The sequence below is a fragment of the Pieris rapae genome, chromosome 12, assembly GCF_905147795.1.
Source record: "Pieris rapae chromosome 12, ilPieRapa1.1, whole genome shotgun sequence".
NCBI lineage: Eukaryota > Metazoa > Arthropoda > Insecta > Lepidoptera > Pieridae > Pieris > Pieris rapae.
In genome coordinates this window covers 10,318,791-10,345,700 of record NC_059520.1, presented here as the reverse complement: position 1 = coordinate 10,345,700, position 26,910 = coordinate 10,318,791, and the positions used below count along the sequence as shown (strand labels likewise).

Here is a 26,910-nt window from a genome sequence, read left to right as displayed (position 1 = left end):
CTTAGAATTACATATAATATCCCATTTTAGTTAACAATGAATTTAAGGAGAAACAACTTAACATCTACCACCAACAGTCTACAGTCTTTCCTCGGATCGAAAGAAGGAACAAGATTGGAAGAATTAAAAAATGAAAAAGGAGTTTAAAATTATTTTAATATATTTTATCATTCTTTTCACATTCTGTTATAACATCTAATCTCATAATTATAAGTACACTATATTACAATCTTAAGGTTTCGAGATGAGATCCATCCGGCGCCTGCCGGTGCCGTTCGTCTCCAAGAGCCGGGCGATCTTCGCCAGGAGAGAATTAAGAAAGAAAAGCATCTGTTTTCGCAAACACTGGATGGATTTCATCACAAGACCGACTCCGTGGCGGCCGTACTCTTCTCTCGGTTTAATAAATAACAGTTTTAAGATAAATTTTTTCAAAGAACAATAGTTTTGTGGCGAGACAGCTCTACGCGAGACATACCGACGCGTGTATTACACATATTTTCCATCAAACTTAAAGCTAAAGTGAATAATTTTCCTTAATATATACAATTGTTAAATTTCGCTCTCGGAACAAATAATAGAACGAACGAGCGGAGGCGAAGAAGCGTTCACAGGAACGAAGAGGACGACAGCTTGTGTCAAGTTGAGTGAATGTTGAGAAGCGTAAACGAAATATCAAACGTGAGTTCAGTTTTGGTTTTATCTTCATAATAATACCTAAGATGAATCGAAGAGGTGGCGTGCGATCGAATCACGAGTCGTCGAGGGGTCCGGTGATAATAATATGGCACGGCATCAGGTCGTCGTCGGGGGACGCGCTTCGGGGGGTCAAATAGTTTTATTGGGAAATATGCGTCTCGCTTTTCACTTCGTAAACGCGACCCGCTCGCTAGCGGTCGGTGGCGGGGTAGAGGGGTGTCAGGTCGAGCGTGAGGTGCCGCAGAGCGCGGTCTCGCTCCGCCGAGCGACAGGCGCGGGACGACTTGATGATCTGCAGCACCAGCGCCTTGCAGTCGAGGCACACGGCCATCGGTACGCCGCGCAGCCTCTCGGCGGCCGGAAGGCTGGCGGGACCCTCGACGCTGCGCGTCATGGCGCCGCCGTCCCACCACCCGAGCGCCGAGCCCCCCCGCGACCCCGGCGCCGACCCGCCGCCCTCCGACCCGCCGCCCTCCGACGCCGCCGCCCGCCGCGGGGCGCCCGGGCTGCTCGGCGCGCTGCCCACGCTGTTCTCCACGCTGCCGCCCTGTAAATTTAAGCGAGTTTTCGTACGCGGGAAGGTCCACTCGTCCCGGAAGCGCCCACGGTCGGCGGTGAACGGCCGACGACGTGCCGTACAAATGACGGAATACTCACCGGGGCGGCGAGCCGAGCCAGCAGCGAGCGAGGCGGAGGCGGGGGCTCCTCGTCGGTGGGTGAAGGCAGCAGCGAAGGGCTCAGTAGCACCACGGGCACGTGCGCGAAATGCTCCGTCGGGATGCGCATCTGTCGAGAGAACGCCTCGTCAGCGAATGCCCCGACGCGCGGGACGTGGTCCCGGGCGAAGGGATTCTCACCTTGGTGCAACAGCGGTGGCAGACGGTCCTCTTGCACAGCTTGCACCTCTGCCCCCAGGGCCCGAAGATGCCGAAGCGGGTCTTGAGGCAGAGGAAGCACACGCGCCTCTTCTCGACGTCCTCCTTGACGCGGCCCTCGACGGGCAGCACCTCCAGCTCCGCCTTGGTGAGGACCGACCGGATGTGCACGATCTCCTCGAGGGTCAGCGACAGCCGCTCCTCGCTCAGCAGCGCGTCCCGCCACCGCTTCTGCGCACCACGCGGAGGCTCGTCAGCGTCGACCGCCCGCGGCTCGAGCGAGGCCGAGCGGCCGACGAACATACTGACCGACTCGACGAGGTCGTCCCTCAGGGACGAGCGGGACCAACTCGACTCGGCGTCGTCGCTCAGGCCGCCGATGGAGCCCCGCGACTCGGGCCTCGAATGGGGCACCGACTGAGCGCCCGGCGCCCCGGTGGGCCCCGTCGCCGCGTTCGCCACCGAGTGCCGCCGCACGGAGGCGCGCCGTGACGGGCACTGCGTCGCCAGGTCGTACGCTGCGACAGCGCAAGGCGCGGTTATTCTCAGGCGCTCTTCCGGCCTTCCGGAATCGGCCGGAGAGATGCCCCGATCGATTCCGGAAGCCGAATGATGATGACGCGTATGAGACCAGCGATAGCTTCTAGGACGAGGCAACGGAATATCAAGTCTAGAATCAAACGGCGTCGCACGCTCCGGTCGGCGGCGCGTGCGGCCGGCGAAGGACTACAAATAATAATAAAAAGCCCGCAAAGAGATGGAATGCATCATGCGATAGCGTGGGGCGTACATTCGAGGGTCTCGTCGCAGAACTGGTGGTACTCGTCGTGCGAGAGACGCGCCCGCGGCGGCACTCTCGGTCGGGAAGCTGCCGCGCCGCATCGGGTCGCGTCGGGCCGCGTCCGGCGTTCGGGACAAAGTGCACACTTTAGCTTTGAAGACTTATCTACTATCTATCTAGGTCCGAAATTAGTCATCAATTCGAAATCGGAATGGAATAATCTCCTAAAATCGAGAGGTAGACGAAAGCGTCTCTGGAGTAGCGTAAAGTGGGGTTACCGGTTCTCTTCCAGGGCTTGGGCGGCGCCGAGTGCCTGGGCAGAGGCCGCGGGGGAGACGCGCACTTCTCCGTCTCCTCGTCGTCTTCGTCATCCTGGAATTGAAACGATTTCTATGGTAAGACTCAGGCTGCTCAGCAAAAGGTATGTAAGTGTCTTTCAGCGAACGACCAGTTCATAGCAGTCGTGCTTCACTGCTTGTGAAGTGATGAAGCCAATCTTCATGCATTGTTTCAGAGTAGAGAAGAATTAAAAAAAATAAGCAGGCGCCGAACTAGTGATGGCGGTGCTGTCGATGAACATTTCCTAAAGAAACTTACTTCAAGGTTATTGAAGTCAACTTTGATGAGTCTCCTGCGCGGCTGCGTGTGCGGCGTGACGTCACCGCTCGTTCGTCGCGTGACGTCACTTCCAGCTCGCCTGTCCTCCGACGCGCCGCCGCTCACGCTGCCGCTTGCCTCTGTCGGTACAAATACAATTTAGATTCATCAAAATCAGTCATCAATCATCTTTATGGGTCATAAATAAATTCCGCTCCAATGTCAATGCAGTGTGGTGAAGGGGTCAAAGAGTGTTTCACATCACGTTCGACTAATTTTAAGAACGCAAAAAATTGGCTATTTCAAATTAAGAAATATAGGCCGACGCTTAAAATTCCGTTGTTGGTTGCAAGTGAAATCCCGGATTAAACAGTTCAAACAATTTCCATTAACTTAGTGCAATCAAATCTTTGCTGTAGGGACCTATAACGATTCGTAGAAAACTTTTAAACCTCTGGATCGTCTCTTAAGCTCCACTACTTAAACCGGATATGTGTCGGTTAAATACAATATGACTTTTGCGTGTTACCGGTGCGAGGTCGGGCGCGAGCGACGCTGCCCCAGTAGGCCTTGTGCTGAGCGACGTCCAGCGGCGGCTCGTCGGGGCTGCGTCCCCCCACGGGGGACACTCGCCGCCGCCGCACCTTCGCCTCGCTTTTTCTCCGCTCTATGTTGACTCCTAAAGCCACCCACTTCACAATGTAACGCGGCCACTTCGCACGCAATCACGGTCGGATTATTCCCGAGTAATATGGGACACCATTGTCTCGGGGACGTCGATTCGTGCAAGAGGAGACATGGATTGTGAAAAATTCACCGTAGAAGCGCGAACTCAATTCGAATATTGAGTATGGCATTGACCTAAAACGCGCGAATCGTTGCGGCGCGGCGCCTGCGGGCTGCAGTCGTCTTCCGCGTCTTCTCCGGCTTTCACGTGTTCTATAATATCGGAATACAAGGGAAACGCTGCATGGACAAACACTTTGATCGTGCTTCAATGGGAACAGAGGGAACCCGACTGGTGATATCGGCGCAGGGCGAGCGGTGGGACGCATGCGCGGTCCCGTGAAACTTAACTCACGTCCCGCTAACTTGCCTTCAAACGAGGGTTCCGAGGTATCGACCCCTCAGCGCTACGCAGCTGATCAACTAAATCTCTTTACAATCAGCTGACTAACCTCTCAACTAAACAGTAACAGAAAAGACGCGCTATTCACAACGATTGACGTGCAGCAAAATAATTTATACATTATTTTATAATTTCATTCGAGGTCAGTTAATTCTACGAATGTCGTGTGTTGTCTGCTACTTATATTGTATAGGCGTGACAGCGTACGAACGGACCGAATGGCCTTGACTTCAAAGTTGCTCTTACTTGAAACATTTCGCTCACGCTCTAAACCCGTTTATTGAACGCCACTCGCGGCTCCAAAGACGTCATTGGGAAAGGAAACGCAAAGCGGGAGAATAAGCCGTAGGCTCAGTCGTCGTACTTAACATAAATATTATGAGGAGAGGGAAATGTGGGATCGGGTGAACACGAAAATCCACACCACAGATTGCTTCACTTAATACAATCGTTCACACGCGTTACACAACCACTTTCCTTTGAAACGTGACCTTCGCAGCGTTGCGTTAGCATTTTATTCTTCGAAAGAAAGACGCCATTTGTGTAAACATTTTAGGTACTATCTCAATAATAATTAAACGTATTTATAACCATTACAGTAAAGGCCTATTTCTCCTCGTAAAAGGCACAGGCACGGCGCCGCGAACTCGGTCTAGCGATGTAACCTTTGGCGAAGGGCCAATTGACATATTTTTTGCGACACAATGGAGAGTTTTCAAACAATAAAGACGAGTATCAAAAGCTCCAATACAGGCCTTAGGCACAATACAGGCAAAAAAGCTTGACAGCTCCATTAATTTATATTATGTATGTTGGTGCGGTCTTAAACGTCTTTTTCTGAAACAATTAATACCGAAGTGGTAGACTGACATGTTACAGAGGCAGACAACGTAGGACGAATTAGGCAAGATCTAGTTCCCAGCCGCTCACCGCTCTCCGCTCCGTCACGACTGATTGCGGCAGCGACGGACCGCATTGGCTCCATAACCAGTGTAGACGTTATTATTCAGGTAAATTATGATCTCTCTTCGCATACACCTTGAGGATACACATGATCGAATATTTGGAATATTTAGGAAAATGAATTTTCCTTACAATAAAACTAAAATATTTAGCGAAGAAAAACAATAAACCTGACAAGAGTCAAGAAGAACAAAATCCAGTTACGGCTTGAAGCCTGCAGTCGTTGTAATTAAACCCATGTGCAATGATTGATTTCCATATCAGAAAGTATACTTTCTTTAATTACAAATTTTCCTTTCGCAGAGCTGAGCTTACCGGAGCGGAGGCAGAAGGCAGCGGTAGGTATTTACTTCAGTGTGTATTCCACTGAGGTAACAATGCTGTGTATGTTTACGTCAACGGACGAAATATCAATAAGGTCTTATTGATCCCTAAATTGAGAGACTATTTACGATAAAATAATAATAGGATAGGGTTATAGGAGACATGCAATTATTGTAACACAAAGCGAGAACTGATACATTTCGTTCGTGTGTGACTAATTCCTGTAACTGTAGTGCCAGCAGCGGCGCTAACTGGCGCCTGACCCCAAACCCTTACAACCGTTACGACACTGATTCATATTTCCAAAGCCTCTTCTTTCACGACAACAACAATCCGACAAGATATTGCTCTATCATCTAATCATTTTCGTATCCGCACCTGCTCTACATTGTACCATTGAATAGGTACATCGGTGCAAGCAGCCTCCAATTGCGTCTTCGTCTTTCCTAGACGATGCATATCTTTATGAAAACTCCGTAAGCCGTAACACGATTTGCGTAATCGGTCGCATGCTGGTTGAAGTCTTTCCTAAGCCCTTTGAGAAAATAAAAATAACTTACGACTCATTTCCACGGCCAGCGAGCTCGTAACGCACACCCCCATCTTGCAGTTTTTATAGCACTTCACGTAATTGTTGTCCTTTCTCAGTATAGACACGTCACATAACAATTGTTTCAAACGAAACGCTCCGAACTCACTCGACCACCGAGGCGGTAGTCGATTAAGCCATTTTATAATTGCCGCAGATCATAATCGATGAGATGTCGGCAAGGATCACACATCAATCACAAATGTGTAAAGTTCGCGTTCGAATCAAACCACGATATTGACACACACGCGCTGCTCGCGCGACGGCCGCGTGACGACTAAACAATAAAGATAAAAGAGCCAACGCTGAACAGCAGTCACCGCTTCACTTCCTCGGTCCAGAACACTTACTTTGACTTTTGAGTTAAACCTGACAAATCAATCGGTCACACTTGGATAGTACATAATATGTACGGCGTTCATCCTTCGTTAAAGACACACTGCAATCATTAATAAGATTCCCTCCAGTCTCATTGAGATTTTTAGTAAGATTTAGCAAAATCTTGGAAGTCTCACGTCGGATAAAGTCATACGGGAGATAACATACACACTTCGGGCACATCGAGAGTATATGTTATCGTTCTAGTAATCTAAGATACACGGAGGTACTCGGCCTCTTGTGCAACTCGATTACGTTTCAAACCGGTTGTTACGGTTTTTACGTGTATTACGACTGTTAGTCGGCAGGGCCTGAAGACTGCACCGACAATACCGGCTTCTTTTTAAATAAAACTTCATTTGAAAACTTTCAATGCAACATTTAGAGAACAACTGTGAGGAGGTTCCTTCCGGAAGTGAGATACAGTAGAAGAAACCTTCATAAAACAGCAGAGATATACAAATAGACAGCATAAAAAGAAGCGTCGTAAAGGCTACAGAATAGCTTAACCGGTGTGTCAAGGGCTTGCCGACACGTGAGGCTTTCAATCCGATTACGATGAACTAGTTTTCGATTCTACATTTCCGTGATGAATTGTAATGTGTTTTTCATCTAAACGGCGAACGTCTTCTACACTACGTACTTACAAAACGTTCGAGGCCAATAAGAATGAACAATTTTGCTTTCTTCTTCGTCCTTCGTAACGAATCGCTTTTTAAAAATCTTCGACGTGCGATATATTAAAATAAATTATAGATTATTAAACGTATTTCGTACCCTTTAGTATAGTTCGTAAGTGAGTGTAGTCGTCCTAAATAGTATTAATAAAAGACGCTAAAATGAGCTCGACGTTAGAGGTTCCACACTCTAAACAACACATAAGGCCAAATATTGTACGTGCAACTCAGCTGATCTGAGCTCAGAAAAGTCGCAGTTATAAGTTAATATAAATCGCATCTAAATGTTTTTCAAGCGTAAATTTGGACTTTAGAATGTGAAACGTAATGGCTAAATAAATATTAATAATTAATTCAACAATAAACTGATCTTCCGCGTTTCTTCATTCGTTAATGTTAAAAGTTTAAATTATTGTAATGAATAATACGCATAAATGGCAAAGTATAAGATTTATACACAAACAAAACCGTATAAAACATGGAGCGGTAAAAAATAAAACAAAAAAGGGAATAGTACAAAAGGCGAAGGGGAGGAGCGAGGGTTCAGAAGGTACCTGGAAACAGAAGTGGGTGAGATTCGGGTCGGCGGTGGGTGAGGGGGCGGAGTTAGGGCGTCAGTACTCACGTGGCGTAGGCCGCAGCGGCCGGCCCAGGCGGATGGAGCGCAGCAGCTGCTCCCGAGGCGTGGTCTCCCGCTTGGCCGGGGGCAGTTGGCGCTCCGACGCCTGTTCGATGCGAGCTCACTTTAAATTTTTATTTTCCAAATGGCTCTTGCATTCCATAAATACTGACAAGATATTGTGGGCTCCTGTCACATTCTTATTAGATATTGCGCAGTGTTTACAAATTCGGATATTTTAATATATTCTCAAAACCAATATTGCGTGTGCAGTTTAGAGCGCAACATTTCCATATAAACAGAACTGATATTGTTACCTTTTTGAGAGGAGGTCTGCTTCTAATAAATTCGAGAATCATAGCGTGTGCGTCTTTCTTGACACTGAAAAGAGAAAAAGAAATGTCATTGGCATATCGTAGTACGAGAAAAGTTAGCGCCTCGCGGGCACGTATAGGCAACGGTGCGCCGGACGCTTTCGAGCGATGTGCTCACTTGTGCGGGATGCTGGAGTCCACCTTGCGCAGCTTGTATCGCCGCGAGCGGATGTCGTCCATGAGGATCTCGTAGGGCGTCAACTCGTACTCGATGGGCGTGCGCGAGTGGCTCACCTTCTTCAGCTTTACGCCCATGCGCAACTCGCCGATCACCTGCATCCAGAACCGCGCCTGCCGACCGAACCCCACGTCATTGCCGCGCGACACACACACACACACACACAAAACGTTCCACATTTTTGCATCCCACTGATACCTACTTGAAGGGCCCTCCAGATCCTGCGGTTGGACTAGCAACAGAAACACTAGCGTTAGTTACGTTACAACGAAATGAAACGAATGCTTAAAGGTAATTTAAGTGTCAATGGTCTAATCACTCTAATGTAGCGAAACTACTACTACATAAGCTACTTTAACAGTGTTGGTTCGGAAAGTTTACGCTGGATTATACTATCGCATTGAATTATGTTCTGCGGTAAAAAAACGAGCAATGCGTTTGATTCACGTTCGACACCTACTCCTTCGTTAAGGGGCATCGGCACAAAGACTAACAAATTTGGTCTCACGAGTCATTCCATTCTTAGCCTATCGTCTTTTTAAAGTTTCCGAACGCCCTACATCTGGCTAAGGTGCATGACGACACTCGTACACACGCACTCACGTGAACGTCGCAAAAGGGAGAGTTACCCAGTCGGAGAACTGCAGCGTGTCGAGATGCGAAGCGGAGTCATCCGCGGCGCCTAGGTCCCTGGCGGCGGTGACCCTGACTCGCGCCAAGAAGGACGCCAGCTCCAGCGCCTCGGCGACCAGCGCCCGGCACACGGCGCGGTAGTGCGCCGCCGCAGTCTCTCGCGCGCCTCTGCCGCGACCCACCCCCGCGTGCCACGCGCAGCGCTGCAACAGACCCTCCTCCGTTCAGTCCCGCGTTCCCGAAGATTCTGACCTGACATCGGTCGCTCGAAGCGTTACCTCGATGACGTCCTCGAGCAGGAACAGCGCGAGGCGTCGCTGACGAACTCGTGGCGGTTCGGCGTCTCTCTCGATGCCCTCGTCGTCGGTATCGCCGGCGCGCACGCTTTCCAGCGATTCCGACAGACCGCACTCCTCCTCTTCTTCTGGAAACGACACGGGCTTTTACACGGAATTGAATGTGTAGTGTTTAATTTAGTTAAATGTTGTAATAATAGTAAAAATAACAATAAGTAAATCGATGCAAATATACAGTTTGGCGGGGTCAAGAATTTTGTTGCAATTTTTTCGCTTCAAATATATCTTCAAACTTCAAAAACTGTAATGCCTATACTATACACTGAATCTTTTTTCTGATGAGAGCAACGAATCTAAATGAAATCTTTTATGTGTAGAAATGGTTGTTTCTTGGTGCGAGGGTGTGTGTGTTACAAATAAAAGTCTTTATTTAATTCTTAAATATTCTATGTCTAAATAATAACTTCGGTTATAACTACAGTATATTTATATATAACTGTTCTGGCCATAAGTTCTGTTACAACTTACAAATGAAAATGCATTTCTTCTTTCAAATTTTAATTATTCTGAATTTGAAACACGTATTATTTTAAAAAATTCTCTTTCCATTTCATATATATGGAACTTGGAACATGTTCCAACTCGTTTGGTGAACATTCATTTATTTAGATTTCTTCCGAACGTTAACTGTGAAACAATTTTATAAATTAAGTGTAAGTAATTATAAAAAAAGTGATTGTAGGTAGATACTAATTGCGCATGATCATTGTGACTAAATCAGGCACTATATATTATTAAGTACGTAAATACGGATAATAGATATATAAATACCTACATATAATATTTAAAAAAATCTATATTAAAATTGTCGTTAAACAGGTAAGAAAATGCCCACCGGCAATTTCACCTAAGTTCACCCAACAAAATTGAAAATAAATATGCCTAACTATATACTATATGTAGATAATAACGGCTCGAGAAGGACCAAAAAATATGTGTGGGCCTGGGTATCCGAAAGCTATATCCAGGATGCTCCCTTCCCTCGGGAAAATAATTTACGCTGGTTCGGCTGTCGCGTGTCAGTATAATAAAAAAAAGGATTCCAACAATCGATATGACTAAAATTAGCAATCACTATCAACGGTGGCGTGTTTGATCCTTAAAAAATGAATGCGGTCCGGTTTGCGGTCTATATTAAGTGCGCACGCGACGGCGGTTATAATTTAACTAATATCTGCGACATCATGCCAGAAAGTCAAAATCGATATTTGTCATCCTTCTTTGACTGAAACCGATTTAGCGCGAACAATATAATAAGCGAAATTAATATAATAAGGATGAGGCAAACAGAAGACTAAACCTAGCATCGAACAAATTTTGGACATTCAAGTTTCGATAAGTTGACCTTCATCTAAGTATAAAAATCACAGACAACAAACACGGGCATGAGGCGCATATAATGAAGATTGCACTAATGCAAAGGGCTCTTTAGAGTTCTAATAAAAGCACTAACAATTTTCATCTCCTAACCCTGTAATGCTATGCCTATAGCAAACCTGACGGCACATGCCCGGCATCGGCGGGTACGGGCAGATAAGCTGGAACTACAATTAACAACAATTAAATTCGTTATAATTTTTTAAAGATTTATAAAATTCCATCACAGTCCCGTCCTACATCATCGAATTTTATATTATAGAAGTAGGAAGACATTAAGCCTAAAGTGAAACAAAAAAATTCTATTTGTTTTCGAACTGAATGTAATTCACTCGAAAAATTTGGAAAGTATTTATTGACGAGAGCTTGAATTGAATATACAAAGTACGAACTAATTACGATTTCCTCATAGACTTTTACATTCGCAGCAATTCGTGGGAAGAGCTCTTAAATGAATTTCATATACAACTTTTAAAACTTTCTTATTTCTCGTAGCTTATCTTTTACGATGAAGGAAATTGTCAAGCGATAACATCGAGACCGGTCTTCAATTAAAACGTAATAAATTCGACACACTGAGACGACGCAAGTGCTAAAACGCCGGACCCAGTGACCCACTCACGAAAACCGGCCCCTTGCCACTCGTGTGCCCGAGCGGACTCATCTGACGGCTTTGAAAAACGATATGACGTTATCCATAAAGCATAGGCAATCGAAGGCTGGACGAAGCGAAAAAGTAGCTGCTTTGCCATATGGCATCACACTTAACCTCAATCTATCAAACTTTCGATTGGAATGAATTCCTATCAGATGATATCAAAAGCTATGCGCTTACAAAATCTACAGCTACAGCTCGGTTTCGGAACTTGGGCATCTCGATTGAAAGCGTACTTAAGAAAATTGTTACAGTTTCGTATTGTTTTGTTTATTACGCCGAGATCTAAACAAGTTTTATTTATATTCAGTTCAGAGTATCGTGAGAAGCAAAAAACTGTATAGTTTCCGGTGGATGCCACAATTATTAGACATTGAACCGCACACGCGAAGCTAACTTGCGACACGTGGCGAACGCCTCTCGACTTAGAGAGACGGAGAAGTATATAATATTATGTTGTCTGCTAACTTTAACGATAATAACATAACGGAGATTCTCTTTATCTAGTCTGATAATACATAATTTTATTTCTACTAATATCTGTGTAATCATAATAACACGATAGACGTGATATTTGAAGTGCGAGTTGAAGCCGGAAAGACTGCGAGGATTTGATAAGCAGCTAAGCTTCTGATATCTTGGGTATGACGACGACATAAGACGATAGCAAACATAATAAATTGGGAGAGATCAAGCTATCTGCAAAATCTTTGCCGAGATGCGTTGACTGTATTTACATGTAATTAAGAACAGAGTCACACGCAGTGCGTCGGGTACACACGACCCCGACCCACTTCCGAACTCTTCACAATGCTATTCGTCGGTCAAATCACAGAAATCTCACGGATAATTCGACCCGCAGCAGAACGTGAACATTTGTATCTTTACAAGTCTTTATTGGTCATCACCAACGCAGTATGGCGCCAGCGCCACCTCCCATTGAGCTTTCCATTTGAACATTATCTACATTATACACTTCAAAGTCCGTTCCGTGGAGCCGTATTTATTTCATAACGGAAAGTAATGAAAATAACGGGTCGGAGATTCTCGAGATGGGAGATTGTCAGTTCCTTTCTAGTTAGTCGTTAGGCCGATGGGGCTTTAATTGATATGTTTCTTAAAGAGATATAATTATCAACTCTATTCTAGGCTTTAAAGAGCTCCAACTTTCGTTGGAATAATATGTCAGAGGTCACGTTGTACTTATTCGATTAACCGATGTGAAAAGTGGGGGTGAGCGTTGTTATTTTGACACGATATTGTTAGAGTTCGCGAGCAGAGAGAAAGGTCAACGAGGGGAAAGTTCAGCGGTGGCTGTAAGGTGCCTTCGCCATTGTGAGCAATAACAAACGTGCGGCGCCTGTACTTTCATCTACTTTTTATACCTGCTAATTGTATTTCATCAAGATATGGGTTAAGTCAATGTTTATGTAGCCCTGTGTGTGCTGCGTTTATTTACCTGTAAGGTTTCCGTTAGAGAGAGTCATGTCGGAGATGAGCGCCTCGAGGTCGGGCGAGATGAGCCGCTCCTCGTCATCGCCGTGCGTGTGGTCCAGGGCGCGGTACACCACCAGCCCCAAGCTCACCACTACCTGAAACGTAATTAACAAAGGTATAAAAGAATGAGCGCAAACGCAGTTTACTTACGAAGAAGTGGTTTTGGCGCTGCTTTAGGTCTACTATTTGTAATAGAGACCGACAGGCGAGAGGCGTCAGATAACACTCAATTGTATGCAAATATGCAGCCCGTAAGAAGAAACAAGCAAATTATTATTCGCGAAAAATTCCGAGCACTAAACGAGTGCTACGTAATGTCTAAAAGTGGAATCCCATAGAAGTTCCAAGTGGCCACTGCCTCTTGTATATATGTACAAATATCATATGTTGCATGAATACATATAACAAATAATAATTCATACAATCTCCAAATACCTCTTCTATCTTAGCTTAAAATGGGTATATCGTTGTTTGCAGCGACGTTTTTAAAAAAATAAAATCGATATAAAGTTTACAATTGATGGATGATATATTTGAAAGATCAATAGTAAATATCATCAGGTAAAAAGCTTTCGCCAATCGACAAACGAAAGTAAAAGTGTATTCTAACTTTTACTTTAGTATAAGACATAAAAGAATTGCACGAGTCCAAATAAGGAGCACAGAGCTCGAGGCTAGGCAGCGGCTGATTACTCATATTGACCAAAACACTTGTTATTCATGAGATATTAAGAAAATATAACGCGCAAAGCGTGAATGACTGGAAAAGTGTAAGCAAACACACGAGTCATTATTTTATGAAGAAAAACCAGTGCCTAGCTCTGAATTTACACAAATCTGTATGACGTCAGAGGGCAATACTGCTCTTAATAAGTAACGCTGTGGTTTGAAAAGATACCAAGAATAAAACGAGCTTACGAAAATCCACAATTGATATACTGCCATGACTTGATCGACTGTCACGTTCCGATCTCAGATTGTTTTCAATCTGAGATCGGATCTGAGTCGATCGATTTCCTATCTGCATCCCAATAACCAAACCCGTCGAAGACAACCAATTTTTGGCGACGGATAGACTGCAAACTCTTCGCTCTTTACACTCATATTTGATAATCAATATAAACCAAATAACGGAAATAAAACCGTACAAATAATATTAAAATATACATTAGAACATATCAAATTTGTTGATCACAGTTGAACTGTCAGTTTTATACAAAAATCTGTTCCACATACACCGATCCGACCTACCATGGATAGCTTGTATTGACAGACGGCTTTTACAATCCGTCGATTGGCACATTTTTTCAATATTTGGTATAAAATGTCTATCTCAGATAGTCAAAAATGGATTGAGATAGGTACTAACACATAAGTTCACTACTTTCAAACAATCATGATTTTTACTTCCACGCAAATATAAGTAAGAATATGTAAGTAAGTAATAAGTAAGAATTGATGGGAATCATAGACATTGTACTCGCAAGTAAGTAACTGAAACTAAAGAGCTTCGAATTCAACAAAGCCTCTAAATTATTTACTTGTGAGAGATGTTGTTGACGTCGGCCATCTCGAAAAACATATACATATATATATTTACAAACCTGTGCTGTGCTTTTATAATATGTTCGAGTCGAGTAGAATTTCGCGATCATTGCGGAGGGGCGGGGCGGGGCGGCACAAATTCCACGAGAGAGAGTTTACCCGAACGACACAATATATTGGTACTTGAAAGCTTACGTTGCTATTTTCGATTTCAATTTCTTTTTCAGCAGCCCGTCTAAGTATAAATGAGTAACCGTGTCAACCGATACCTAAAAGCCTGCCAACTCAGACACATCTGCAAACAACGAGTATGCATCATAATTGCAAATTGCAATCGTATGCAGGTATGTTGCAGTCGGTGCATTCCAATTGTCAGCTGTCCTGCAAAAAGAGGGCATTACTGAGGCACGCGTCGCGCGCAGCTGAGTGGCTACTTGATCTCTTTTTGCAAACATTACAGCAGCTGATAAGTGGCATCGGGCATCACCTGACCTTCTGCCAATCCTAAGAGCAACATGTTCTCAATTATAGTCATCTTTATACTATGGCTAGTAGTTTTGTTGGTGGCCCAACAAATCAGATCTGTTTGTAGTGAATTAAAACTTTTATTGACTGGCCTTAATCTCACGGGAGGTGCTCAACCGGTTTTGGCAATGTTGTAAAGCGAAACTACTTCTACCAATAGCTATTTCAAAGAGGCTCAAAATTTACATTGCTAGGCGTACATTGGCTTGCACGCACTTGGCCTTGACCGTAACCGCACATGCGCGGGCGCACATTCGCTCGTTACACGCAACTTAATTTTATTAATTATATTACTGATAAATATATATTTAATGTCCATATATTCATAAATTTAAGTAAAACGTAAAGAAATATATAATTGTTTGGTTCATATACTTCAAGCCGGGCTCCAATAAAATAGAAATTAAAAACTGTCACCGCCTATAAACCATGTAATATCAGTTATAAATGTAACAGAACTGCTCCATTTGCATTACGATATTACCGAAATTGGCATAGTTAAGCCGCCGCGGCCGATTCAAATGCTGGATGAGACGCGGCTAATCAGCGCACCGATATGTAGCGGCCGATTGGTCACGTCGGATCGTGGCCCATCGCTTATCGAATATGCTACTATTAGATAGAGATAGTGAAGAGATAACCAATTTTGCTTTTAGAATAAAACGTGTACAACAGATACGACTGCTTTAGAAAAACTTAGTTCATTTTAATAGTACCTAATAGACTATATTTTGTTTAATTGCAGAGTTTCTTAATACCCGTTGCAGGCGGTGCGACGAATCAAAATAAGTTTTCAAGCACATATTTTCTAACCTTCCCGTGTTTTCGCTATACCACAGTTAGTTGAAGCCACTGCTCAAAAAGCACACAAATTGAAAATGTGTCCACTAAATACTTAAGCCGGCATTAACGGCTCTCTTAATAATACCAGTCGATTCAATCTGCGGCTGATGTCGAGCTAATGATGGATGGCTTATTGAATTATGAGCAGAGTCTCAATGTGCGGCACTATAATCATAATATTCCGCTAACAGTATGCCTCTAATGACACAGGTAATGTAATTTAACAAAAACATATGTTAATGATCATTACTCTCACACCACGTTAGCGGCGCTGTTCGAAGAGCTCGATTGAAGAAGCGCCTAACAGAAGTAAATTATGAGAAAAAACAGGGTTACTTAACGTCGGATAGTATTAAGTAAATACACTCCAACACTTCCTCGTCGAAAAGACATCACCGCTACCGTAGTTCTGCAATCGGTCGGCTTATATTTCATTGACCGCGAGCAGAGCGATTGAACTCAGATCGTTATCCTTCGAATATACTTGACGAGATACTTCAAATGAAGCTAAGACCGCAAACGCCACTCCAGAGTTTGCACACATGGTAAGTGGTAACCGAGGCGCAGATTGCATCTAGTCATCAGTTACACAACGTGGTTCTCGCAGCAACAGCCGCCGACTTCCGCCGCGGCCGTTACCATTATATTTCCTGCGACGTTCTCCATTGTTTCGCACCAATTACTTCCCACCAATAAATGCTCCACTTTATTGTTTTATGTGTATCTTCTTTTCTCAAGATATTCAACATTAAAGTACAAACACAAATATCAGTGTTTAGAGAGCGAGGCCTTAGAACGCAATTCACCCTAGGAGTCAATTCGAAAAAACACGGTGCTGCGAGGTCCAACATATTTTGCGCTTATTTTCACTAAACCAGTACTGCAACAGTCCGCTGCCAGTATCTATATACACAGAGTGTTCGCTTAGTAATAGTTTTAAATAGAGTTATACTAACCTCATATTCTGATTTAACTCTAGGCCTGCTACTGTCATCTGAAACAAAAATGCCTTTTTATTATAAAATAAAATATAATATCTCTAATGACGACCGGGATAAAGAAAAACAAAGAATATTTTATTTCGAAATACAGGTTACAGAATTTCGAAATACAGGTAAGTAATTATAAAAGTTAATATATATAAAGTTAATTAATAAAAGTATTAATAAGTAATGCGTAGGATATATTCATTTCCAAAGTACCTGCTTCATGAATCACATTCCTTCAATATGAAGGCGATTCAATACACATATACAAGTTAAAAATCACCGAGGCCACGTTTAACTGACTTTATTCACCTGCCGAATTTAGTCCACAGTTAACAGTCCTTTAAATAAGACAATTGAAGCGATTATCTTACGATAACTAAACAATACGTGATGGGGCTCAATTTATCCTACATTGCAAATATATATAATATTATCCAACAAAACCAAAAATTAATTTATGGTGCTTATGACGATTTATGATTTGCAAGCAGACGAACACATAGAGACTGTCCCACAACACAAACCAAAAACAAGTTATATCCAAAAATTCAAATGTTATACAGGCCCCATGTTGTACAATAAGCTTAATAAAATCCTGAATATTTATCCCCTTAATACCTATGAATGTAAAATAAAACTAGAAGAATGGATAAAAACTCAAGTATATAATGAAATCGAAAACTTGTTACTTAATATAAAATAAGTTTTTTTATATATTTCTAACTTCAGCCTTAATAATAATATATTGTTGAAAACTTAATTTAAATAGAAAATCTTAATAATAAATATTAGTTTCCATACTAAATAACGTTATTAAATTCATATCTCATATCCAAGAATTAGAAAGAAAAGATTTATCGAAGTCTCAGTCAGTCTAACCAATTGCAACAACTTAAATTTAATTCTACCTCCATTTAGTTCAAAAAACAATAATAATCAATAAACGTCAAATGGCAAACAGTTTAACCAATTTCTTAATGCCACTGGAAGAAACTAGCGTTTAAGATGCAGGCCAGGCCTAGTTTAAACGCTAGTGCTCATAGAAGTATATTATGTATAAGGTTAACCACAGTGAATATTGTTTATATAGAATGGAATGTTTGTTTTGAGTCAAATAAAGTAAATTTTTATATTTATCTATTTTATTTATTATTAATGTATACAAGACCGTTACATGTATACCCGAACTAAGTCAGAGGCCGCAATTAGCAACCCTATCAGGACTTTTAAAGGGCAATTAATTCATAACACACATTCCATTTATTCTGAATTAATTTACGAGCTAAACAAATATGACGTACTTTTAAACTATAGACAGGGTAAGATTTGAAGAGAATTTTAGGCTTATCTATAAATATCGACTAATAATGTTATGGTTATTTTTTGGCCGAAAACAACCAAAGGCGTTCATATTTTATTAATAATTAATTGTTCACCGTTCTTTGAATACACCCTAATTTAATAAAATATTTGATAGGTAATTGAAATATCAGACTAGCATTTTATGATGAATCTGTATTTAAGCATGGCCGTTGTGTGACGATTTTGTGGATCTATATTATTAATATAGTTCCTAAATCAATACGTATAGAGAAATGTGGAGTTAGTGAGAAAATTGGATTTTCCAAAACCTGAGTGTGGATGAAAATGAAATGTTAAATGAATTCAGAACAATTTTGACAGTATTTGGAGTGTAGGCATGATGTCTACTATTAAACGAATCCATGGCCATTTGCTCAACGTATGTAGCGAGCGCTCAGTTCCACTCTACTAACCACTGCATTATGCTCACAACCAGACGACACCGCGCTCATTGCCAACCTCCGATGGGTCAACGACCACACATCTCACTGTGTTATAAATATGGTATCGTGCTATTCGGACTTTATTCAAATCTCTTAACGATTAAAATATATACGAGATATGCTAACTATTTATGCAAGTTTATCGGAAACCGTGCCCTGCTCGTATAGCCCTGGTGTTATTCGAATAAGGTTTCAACTTTTCTTTTGTGCAACTAAAGTATTATTCGAATTGAAACACAGATTTGTCATGAAATTTTCTTGCGTGTCCAATACCTTCTAATGGTATTTTTCATGCTCGTTTTAAAAATAAATCGAGTGCACGGCTCATATTATGGTCAATGGTCATAAAAAACAATACGTTTTTTATGAAATTACCAAATTAATAAACAATTTAATAATAACAATGTAATATTATATTCACTTACTCGCCGACACCACTAATACTTATCGGTTTCTTGCCACATATTTTGCAACGACAATGACGTAATAGAGCGCTCATGCTACACGCAAGGGAGAAGTAAAGAATAACTTATGCTTTCGTGAAAATTATCATTACAATATAACAAAATGATTCAGTATTACACTAGTGGGCGGAGACATCCACGTCAGCACCGATATGTGTGATAATTGTATATATATTTTGTACAGATATATGATTATGAATATTTAGAGTTCAATGGATTAATGTTTACACTCATAAACTTAAGTTGGCGCATATACATTCAATATAAAGACAAAATCTAATAAAGCTTCCGCTGGAAAACTATAATAACACAAATATCACGCGTTCGATAGCTTTCAGCTTCGGAGTATCGGTTAAACTGGTTTCTCGGTGGCTTGGGACACTTGGACACGTTATATCCTGACAAGATGATGCTTTTGTCGTATAAGATACCTATAGCAAATTGATGAGTATATAAGCATTCGCAAAATAAAAATTACAAGGTTGAACGGATAAGGCTTACAATCGCGAATCGTCCTATTAAATTAAATAAAAATAATCTGTACCATAACGAGTATATTAGTTGCAACTGTAAACCGTAACTAGGTTCACACGAATACACAGATTAATAAGAACAATATTGTATTTCGTCGGTTGACCCAATTTTGAGATCACGATAAGATAACTACAACACGGGCAGGAGGTCGCGTTGCAAGGACGCGCAGCGGAATTAAAAATCTGTCTATGCTTTGTGCTCATAGTGCCTACGGCGCACATTACACGGGGGTATTTTACTCAAAAAGCTATTGAAAAACGAATAAATTAAAGGATACCCTTACTCATACAAAACTGGTAAAACAATGCCACTAATGCACCCTCTGCGCCTTCGGGGTCAGTCCGACTGACTACTGTTGTGCTAGTTTCACGTTTGTTTTTTCGACACTCGCTATTTTTAAACACTTTTCAGAGCAGTTTCACGCTTCTCTTCGAATCTTCAGATATGGGTATGAACATGGTTTTCAAATTCATAACTATAAAACTACTTTTTCATTCATGAAATGTTAAAGACAGTCATTATGATTTTTGAGTCAAATAATTCCCATTAAAATAAGTTTGTCGAGTCCATTTGAGTATCAGTTAAATGGAGTTAAGCTAAATTTTGCATTTGAGGGTGTTCTATGAACCTTCTAGTTGTATTATCAAGTGAAAAACATTCTACCACTTAATTCAATGTGGTTTTAAGAAGAACGGTTATTTTTTGACGGCAGGTTCCAGTGTTGAGCCCTCGATAACTCTATCAAGAGCGGATATGTTGAGCAAAATAAAAAAGTTTAGAATGAAAAAGATGGACAAAAAATCTGGTTTTTCTCGAGGAAAACCTAACTAAAATGACGAAATGTTCAATTAGTCGAATGAATTTACCCCGCGATAGTTTAATCCTTAAGACGACAATACAAATGTAAGTGGACCGCGGCGGGCTACCAAGAAGACCGTTTCCGAAAAACAAACGTACAATAGCCTGAGGGCATCAGCTCTTTAACTGATTGGCGACTCCATAAACCCGGCCGCCCTTCGAAGGAATTCCAGAAAGTAGTGACCGAAGCAAAAGGCGTAAAACAGAAAACGTGAGGTTAGTACAAGTACCTCATGATGATGATTAGTTAGGTACAAATAGGTACTTTTTTAGATAGTAACTAATAATTATATTCATTTTGAATGTAAAAATAATAAATTATAAAAGAACGTACTGTACATTTTTTTTGCATTTTTATCCCATATTAAGTAAGTAAATATTTTTCATATACTTACATATTTTTTAGAAAATTCGAGAAAAGGAGTAAGGAATAAACATTAAGTAATAAGCTGGAAAGGATTTTGATAATCAACTATTCCAAAATCACAGCAATGTAGTTTCGGCCAGTTTTTTAGGTAAAATACCCCTATGTGCGGCGGGCAGATGCTCGAAAGTCAGTAATGAGAGTGCCAGGGGAATATAGGACGCGGGCTTTCTCTGCGTACGGGCCGCAACGGCTAATTATGACCCGCCGCCTGCAGACACGCTGGGAACCTGCTCAATGCAATTATTTGACTGCTCTCTCTTGAATTATTGACGTAAAATGACCGCCCATTACTTATCCACGATCTGCCTGACGTTCGACCGCAACTTCTGGCACATTACAACCAGCGAACTACTTTTTGGCCACAGTCACGAGTTCGACCCGAGCTTTTGATGTGACATAAAATCCAAAATTAATATGGCTGCATTCGTGTACACATTTTCTTTTATAAAAGTAAAAGAAACTAGAGTCGTAAGATAGTTTTCACATGAAACAGCAATTGTGTTGTTACTTAATATACACAAAGAAATCTAGTTCCGGGCGGATGATATCTCTATCGCTGAGGCATCGCTTTTGCAACAAACAAACGTGCAATTTAACATTTTCAAATGAGCTCAAATTGCCAGACATAAAAATGCCAATTTTGCAAGAAATTCTAGTACCTTATAGTGCAGCGAGCTGTGTAAATGCATTCATATGAAAATATATAAAACTGATTCACCTGTTTATGTATGAAATGATAACAAACATGTTAGCTTTAGTCTTTATCGTGCAATGCAATATATATGCATAACAATTATATATACATTTTCACACATTTTCTACATTCTTTTTTACATATATAACCATAGATACGGACTTAACAGGATTATTATGAAATGTATTGAATGTTCACTTATAAGTAAATAAAGTCACGTAGTAGGCTTCTAGTAAAACTTATTTTAGTATAAGCCTGCTATAGGAAGCAAATATTATTATTATTAGTCCGTAAACAATTTAGTCTATATATATATATATACATGATTGGATCAACAAGAGTAAGTATGAAACTATTAAAATGTCTTTTAACGTGCATAAAATTCAGTACTAACGACATAAAAATAGTCATTAATGTTACCTTATCCAAGATCTAATGTGCACGGGGCGGAACCTGGGAGCGTTCCCACGGGACAAAACTCCTCCGCGAGCTGTATTACCATTGTTGTAAACATACAAATCCATATCAACTAAATGTAGCATAGCATATATGTAATATGTGTTTTATAATATCATCATTCTAATTGGATTGAGATTGAGTCAACTCGTGCTGAGCAGAGAAATAAATTGTGTTCCTTATTATACACTCAAAATAATATTAATATTTAGAATTATTTTTTTAAGTTCGGGTTTAATTTAGGCGAAACGAAATTTAGGCCATCTTAAGAAACCTGAAATTCAACTGACTGGAAATGACTACTAATTACGTTATAACGTGTATACATCGGTTCTTATTTACACAAAGGCCACATTTAAACGGTGAACCACACTAGAACTGAAAGACCGTAGATTACAAGTGAGCGATTGTCCGTAGATTTAATAAAAGGTTTTATTAGGTTCTGTGGAGCGGACCGTGGGAAAAGTGAGTCCGGTTGATGTGCACACAGCGAAGGCTTGGGTTGGGCTGACGTTGAGTTCACACACACTTAGCGCTATTTATATATATATACATTAATTTTATATTAAGGTTGTTTGTTTATAAGAAGGCTGACTTCCAGTCACGACAAAAATACCACCGTAAACTGCAGGCCCAATGTTCGTCGGTGGAGTTGACTGCCTAGACTTTGCCAACCCACACGACTCATGGTTCTTATGAGTCATTTATTTTAAATAGTGATATACCAGTGCACTCATACGTATGTTCTGTATACGTCAAACAATAGAATATATTAGTAGAAAATATTTAATATTTGGGTACAGTCAGCAAAAGTTGGTCACATGTAACATCGATGCATATTGCGGCAGCAAGACTGACATTGACATTGCCAGAGCGATGGCCGCGACGGATGCGTAACTATTGCGTAACAGCATTTAGTTGCTCGTAAATGATTTTTATTCACCTCAAGCACTCCCCACGCGTAACAGACGCCGTGTGACTAAGACCCACAGACAGTCAAAAACATTTATCCGCATTATAACATTCTATATATTGCTGGAAACCAATGCTTTATGCTATTTATGCAACTCAATCTATGCTTAATATAAAGCTTGTCTCGGGTCCACTCAATCTAATTAAAACAATTCTATTTAGATAATCCATTGCATCACGCAACGACCAATAAAAGCGAAGAAAGTGCCTGCCAAACTACTACTTTCATGTGAGATGCAGTCAAATGATTTAGTATAATCAATGAATGCTATATAGGGTCTGGTTAAGCTCTTGATGTTATTCTACTATCAAGTCTACCGTGTGTATATGATCAGTCCTTGAATATTGTACCCGAAATTCAGCTTGTTCTATAGGTTTGTGCTTTTCTATTTTGACTCTCTGACTCATTATAAACGTTATAAAATCACTCAAGTATTTAATTTTAAACAAATTGCCTTCGATATTGACCAATGAAGCAACCTACCTATGCAACAAGTGGAAAAACACCAATAAAACCGCTGAGGTGCATCTCACGTTATCACTGATAAACATGATCGATGTGTTGTTAAATTTAATATATGATGAATAAGAAGCCAAGTCACATAAAACTGTAAAATCTTTTGCAATCCCATAAAACACATATTCTTCTAAAAATCTACAACATGTAAAGTGGTGATTGAATGTTAGATGGTATAATTTTTACAAATTCAATGAGGCCATTAGAAATCACGTTTACTGATCACGAAACGAGAATAAATTCGTAAAAAAAATTAAAACGGTCAGTTACGCAGGGAGGGATCCTTTAATTATTGATTTTCATGCCAACAAAGACAAAGGCAGCACAGTATAGAGGGGTTTTGTTAGGAGGCCGTGACGCCTGACCGAATAGTCAAATATCAGTACGGTGAAGTTTCTATGGATATCCAACTGGACAGTCAGCATGGTAAGGCGTACCGTTAGTAGAATGCCCAGAGCGAGACTGAGAAGGCCTCAGGGCCCTTATAGAGAGGCTTGTGTGGGCTATAAACAATGTCTTTTTAGAGAATAGCTAGTATGGAAATTGAGTAGCGGCACGAATAACTGCGGGTAATACAAGTTTACTAAGATATACATAATATGTATATGTACATGTACAAATATTATATTATCGGTATCTTAATTGCAACAGACGTGAAAACGTATAAAACAGCAGCCAACCTTCAGGTGACAATTAATGCGAAGTTATGTATTTATGCAATGTATTCCGTAACTGATATCGATGACGTGTTCAGTATCGCAATTCGCAACCCACATTATTTAGAATTATATGTTACATCTAAAAGAATCAAGATGTTAGGGCTATATCCTTCTAGAAGGTTCATTTGTGAAGTCACCTATGTAATTTGTATTCTTTACGACGTAGGTATATATATATATATATCAGTTTTCAATGCTCGGCGACCGTTGCCTTCACACTGCTGATAAGATAATCCTTTATTATTAGATACTTACCTACACTTATATTATTTTCATAATATTTTATACTTAATTAAATTGCGTCACATTGTATTGATAAGATAAACGCAGTCTAAAAATTTAAAATCAAGCCTTTAACGTAAGTCTCAATATCACGGCAACTTTATTTACCGATAGGAAAATAGTCTTAATCAATGATCAGTATTTCATATGATTATTCATATGATATAATACACAGGAACAGAAGCTCACTCAAAGGTTGGTGGTGGCTGATTGCGGAAATACTGCGATAACAGTCAATCCAGTCGGCAGTGACCAAAAAAATATATGACGATGAGCTTAAAACACAGACTAACTACACATATTCCTATTTACTACCTACAGCGTATTATTATGTGATTCAAAATGCACAGGAATAGTTCAATTAAAAGACAACGTTTTATTGTATTAATAAGTTTACCAATTATTATAACTAGTGCATGGGTTGCCACAAGTTCCGCCGGATAATAATAAAGGGTGAACACTGAACACCCTCAATTTTTATTAAAAGATACGATAAAGAAATTTTATTTTAAAATTGAACATTTTTAATATTACCGTAAATCTTATTTAAATGAAATCGAATAACAAATCTGTATTTTAGTACCTACTTTATAATTAATCAGTCAAAATTAAATTCTAGATAAATTGTTATCAACTTTTAAAATTCTAATAGGTAAGTCCTATTTACTGTTTAAAGCAAAACAAAAAAATCTTTTCCTTAAGTTAAGCTATTAAAATAAATACTTTTTGATTGGCGGAAACCAGCCCTAAAGGCGCAGTTTCTTTTAAACTGTAGTTGTAAAATAAGAAAGAGCGTACCAATTCTTAAAAGGCCAGCATAGCCTTCACCGGCAGTGAGTGCCTGCACGGGCGGCGGTTACATTTTACATCAGGTGATCCTCCTATCTTTTTAGCACAAGTTCTATAAAAATATATCAAGGACGATTCCCAGTAAAGACAAGTAGGAACCACCTAAGACTACCTGTCATGAGTTGTAGCAACGCTCGCGAAATCTTCGCGTCTGAAGTGACAGTTTGAGGTCACCGGAGGACGGGAAGTGTGGAGGGAGTTTAGAATCGATGTTGACCGTGACCCGCCCTAGTGGATCTGATATCTCAACAAAAGTGATAAAGACAGTAAAGATGTAGTAATTTCGTTTCGTTTCGTTTCGTAAAATGATGAATTTTAATTATTTTTTTGTAACACAAATGATAAATGCTGTAGATTGAATCAAAGCCCGAAGCTTTAACTAAAAAGATACCAAACGTGTTTAATTTGCGAAGTTATTAAAACTTGTTATAATTTAATATATGTATAAATTATAAGAATGTATATATTGTATATTGATACGGATCGTTATTTTTATTATCCTTGAAATGCAGATTTATTTTAGAATTAATGTTATCGACATTAAAGATGTTGTTGTGGACGATTTTAAAAGATTACTTCTGCTGTTTATTTTTGACCGTTGTTCAATTATATATATTAAGTCCTACTTGATGGATGGACTATCCAACACAAAATATATAACCTAGGTACCTTAACATTTAATAATTATTGTGTACTACATATTTTAGAAAATAGCAAATGAATATTTTGATATTAGAAATATACGGTAACATAAATTTAGGTAAAAATATTTACACCAAATACCAATAATTAAATACCGACAATAACATTAACAATAATATAACACGCAAAGGTATGTATTGCATTTTCACTTCAATGACTAGGTACAAATACAGTAGTAAAAGTATACATATTAACAACAAATACAATTACTGTTACAAAAATTAAGCTCATTAATAAGTAATCTGTAGGTACCTATTTGTTTTGTGAAACGTTCTGTGATAACAAAGTGTTGACCATTTCGCATCAACGTGACAGATAACGTGAAATTTGATAGAATTGTTTATTAGTATAATAATTAAATAATGACTTAATTACTACTATATTCGTGAAACTTCTCAGTCAAGAAAAGTCAGATGCATTCAATGCAGCAAACCTGTGGGGTCGAGCAGCGTGTCGGGGTGCACGGAGCCATCGGCATGCAGCAGCAGATGCGAGGGCCGTGTTGGCAGAAAGCAGGCGGGCGGTGGCGAGGTGCCGGAAGACAAACATCGCTGAAAGCAGCGCGCCGCCTGATGGCACAGTGCCCATGCGTGTTCCTCGCTTACGTTGGAATTGAACGCCTGCAAGATCTGCTGCAGCGACACCCGCCCGCCTGCGTCCAGCGCACATACCGCGCTCATCTTCACGTGGCCTACCTCGTACAGCCACCCTGCCCCATTACAACACTTTTCTACACTCAAACTTGCACCGTAACCGCTTTTACACTAAGAGTTGTCAGATTGTCAGGACATTGAAATTTTGTTTTCTACACGGTCATAATAAATCAAACTCTATATCTCTCTATCTATGAATATCCCGAAATCAGGAATGTCTCAAACTGTCACTTATGTTGATTTGCGATTTCGCAACATGAATTTTTATTTCCAAACTATTTAGGATCACTGAGATCGCGAAAGCGCGTGCGCGGTTATCGCTCGTGACTCGCGTAGCTCAACAGAATACACAAACGCTCTTATCGGCGTGTCCTA

At 40.6% G+C, this 26,910-nt stretch overlaps 1 protein-coding gene across 6 annotated transcripts; it reads right to left on the bottom strand.

Annotated features, from left to right (window-relative positions):
- Window positions 1-138: 138 nt before the first annotated feature.
- LOC111001339 (protein spire) lies at window positions 139-26,910 on the bottom strand. Of its 6 annotated transcripts, none has more exons than XM_045630336.1 (17): window positions 26,316-26,910; window positions 16,571-16,608; window positions 12,664-12,796; window positions 9,095-9,240; window positions 8,813-9,019; window positions 8,386-8,415; window positions 8,124-8,296; window positions 7,949-8,012; window positions 7,638-7,737; window positions 3,482-3,631; window positions 2,953-3,092; window positions 2,634-2,727; window positions 2,365-2,442; window positions 1,884-2,092; window positions 1,557-1,805; window positions 1,357-1,485; window positions 139-1,246 (listed from the first exon to the last, which is right to left on the bottom strand). In XM_045630336.1, the coding sequence occupies exons 1-17, from the start codon at window positions 26,560-26,562 to the stop codon at window positions 890-892; spliced, it is 2,544 nt and encodes an 847-aa protein (XP_045486292.1). In that variant the 5' UTR covers window positions 26,563-26,910; the 3' UTR covers window positions 139-889. The 6 variants fall into 6 exon arrangements, with proteins under 6 accessions (XP_045486292.1, XP_045486293.1, XP_045486294.1 ...); XM_045630337.1 differs by having other exon boundaries at window positions 9,095-9,237; XM_045630338.1 differs by lacking the exon at window positions 2,365-2,442.

Coding starts and splice junctions, on each gene's coding strand:
- LOC111001339 (XM_045630336.1), bottom strand. CDS start 26,562: ATGAGCGCGGTATGTGCGCTGGACGCAGGCGGGCGGGTGTCGCTGCAG. Junction 12,797..16,570: donor GAGTTAAATCAGAATATGAG/GTTAGTATAACT, acceptor ATTACGTTTCAG/GTAGTGGTGAGCTTGGGGCT. Junction 2,728..2,952: donor TTGACTTCAATAACCTTGAA/GTAAGTTTCTTT, acceptor TTTCAATTCCAG/GATGACGAAGACGACGAGGA.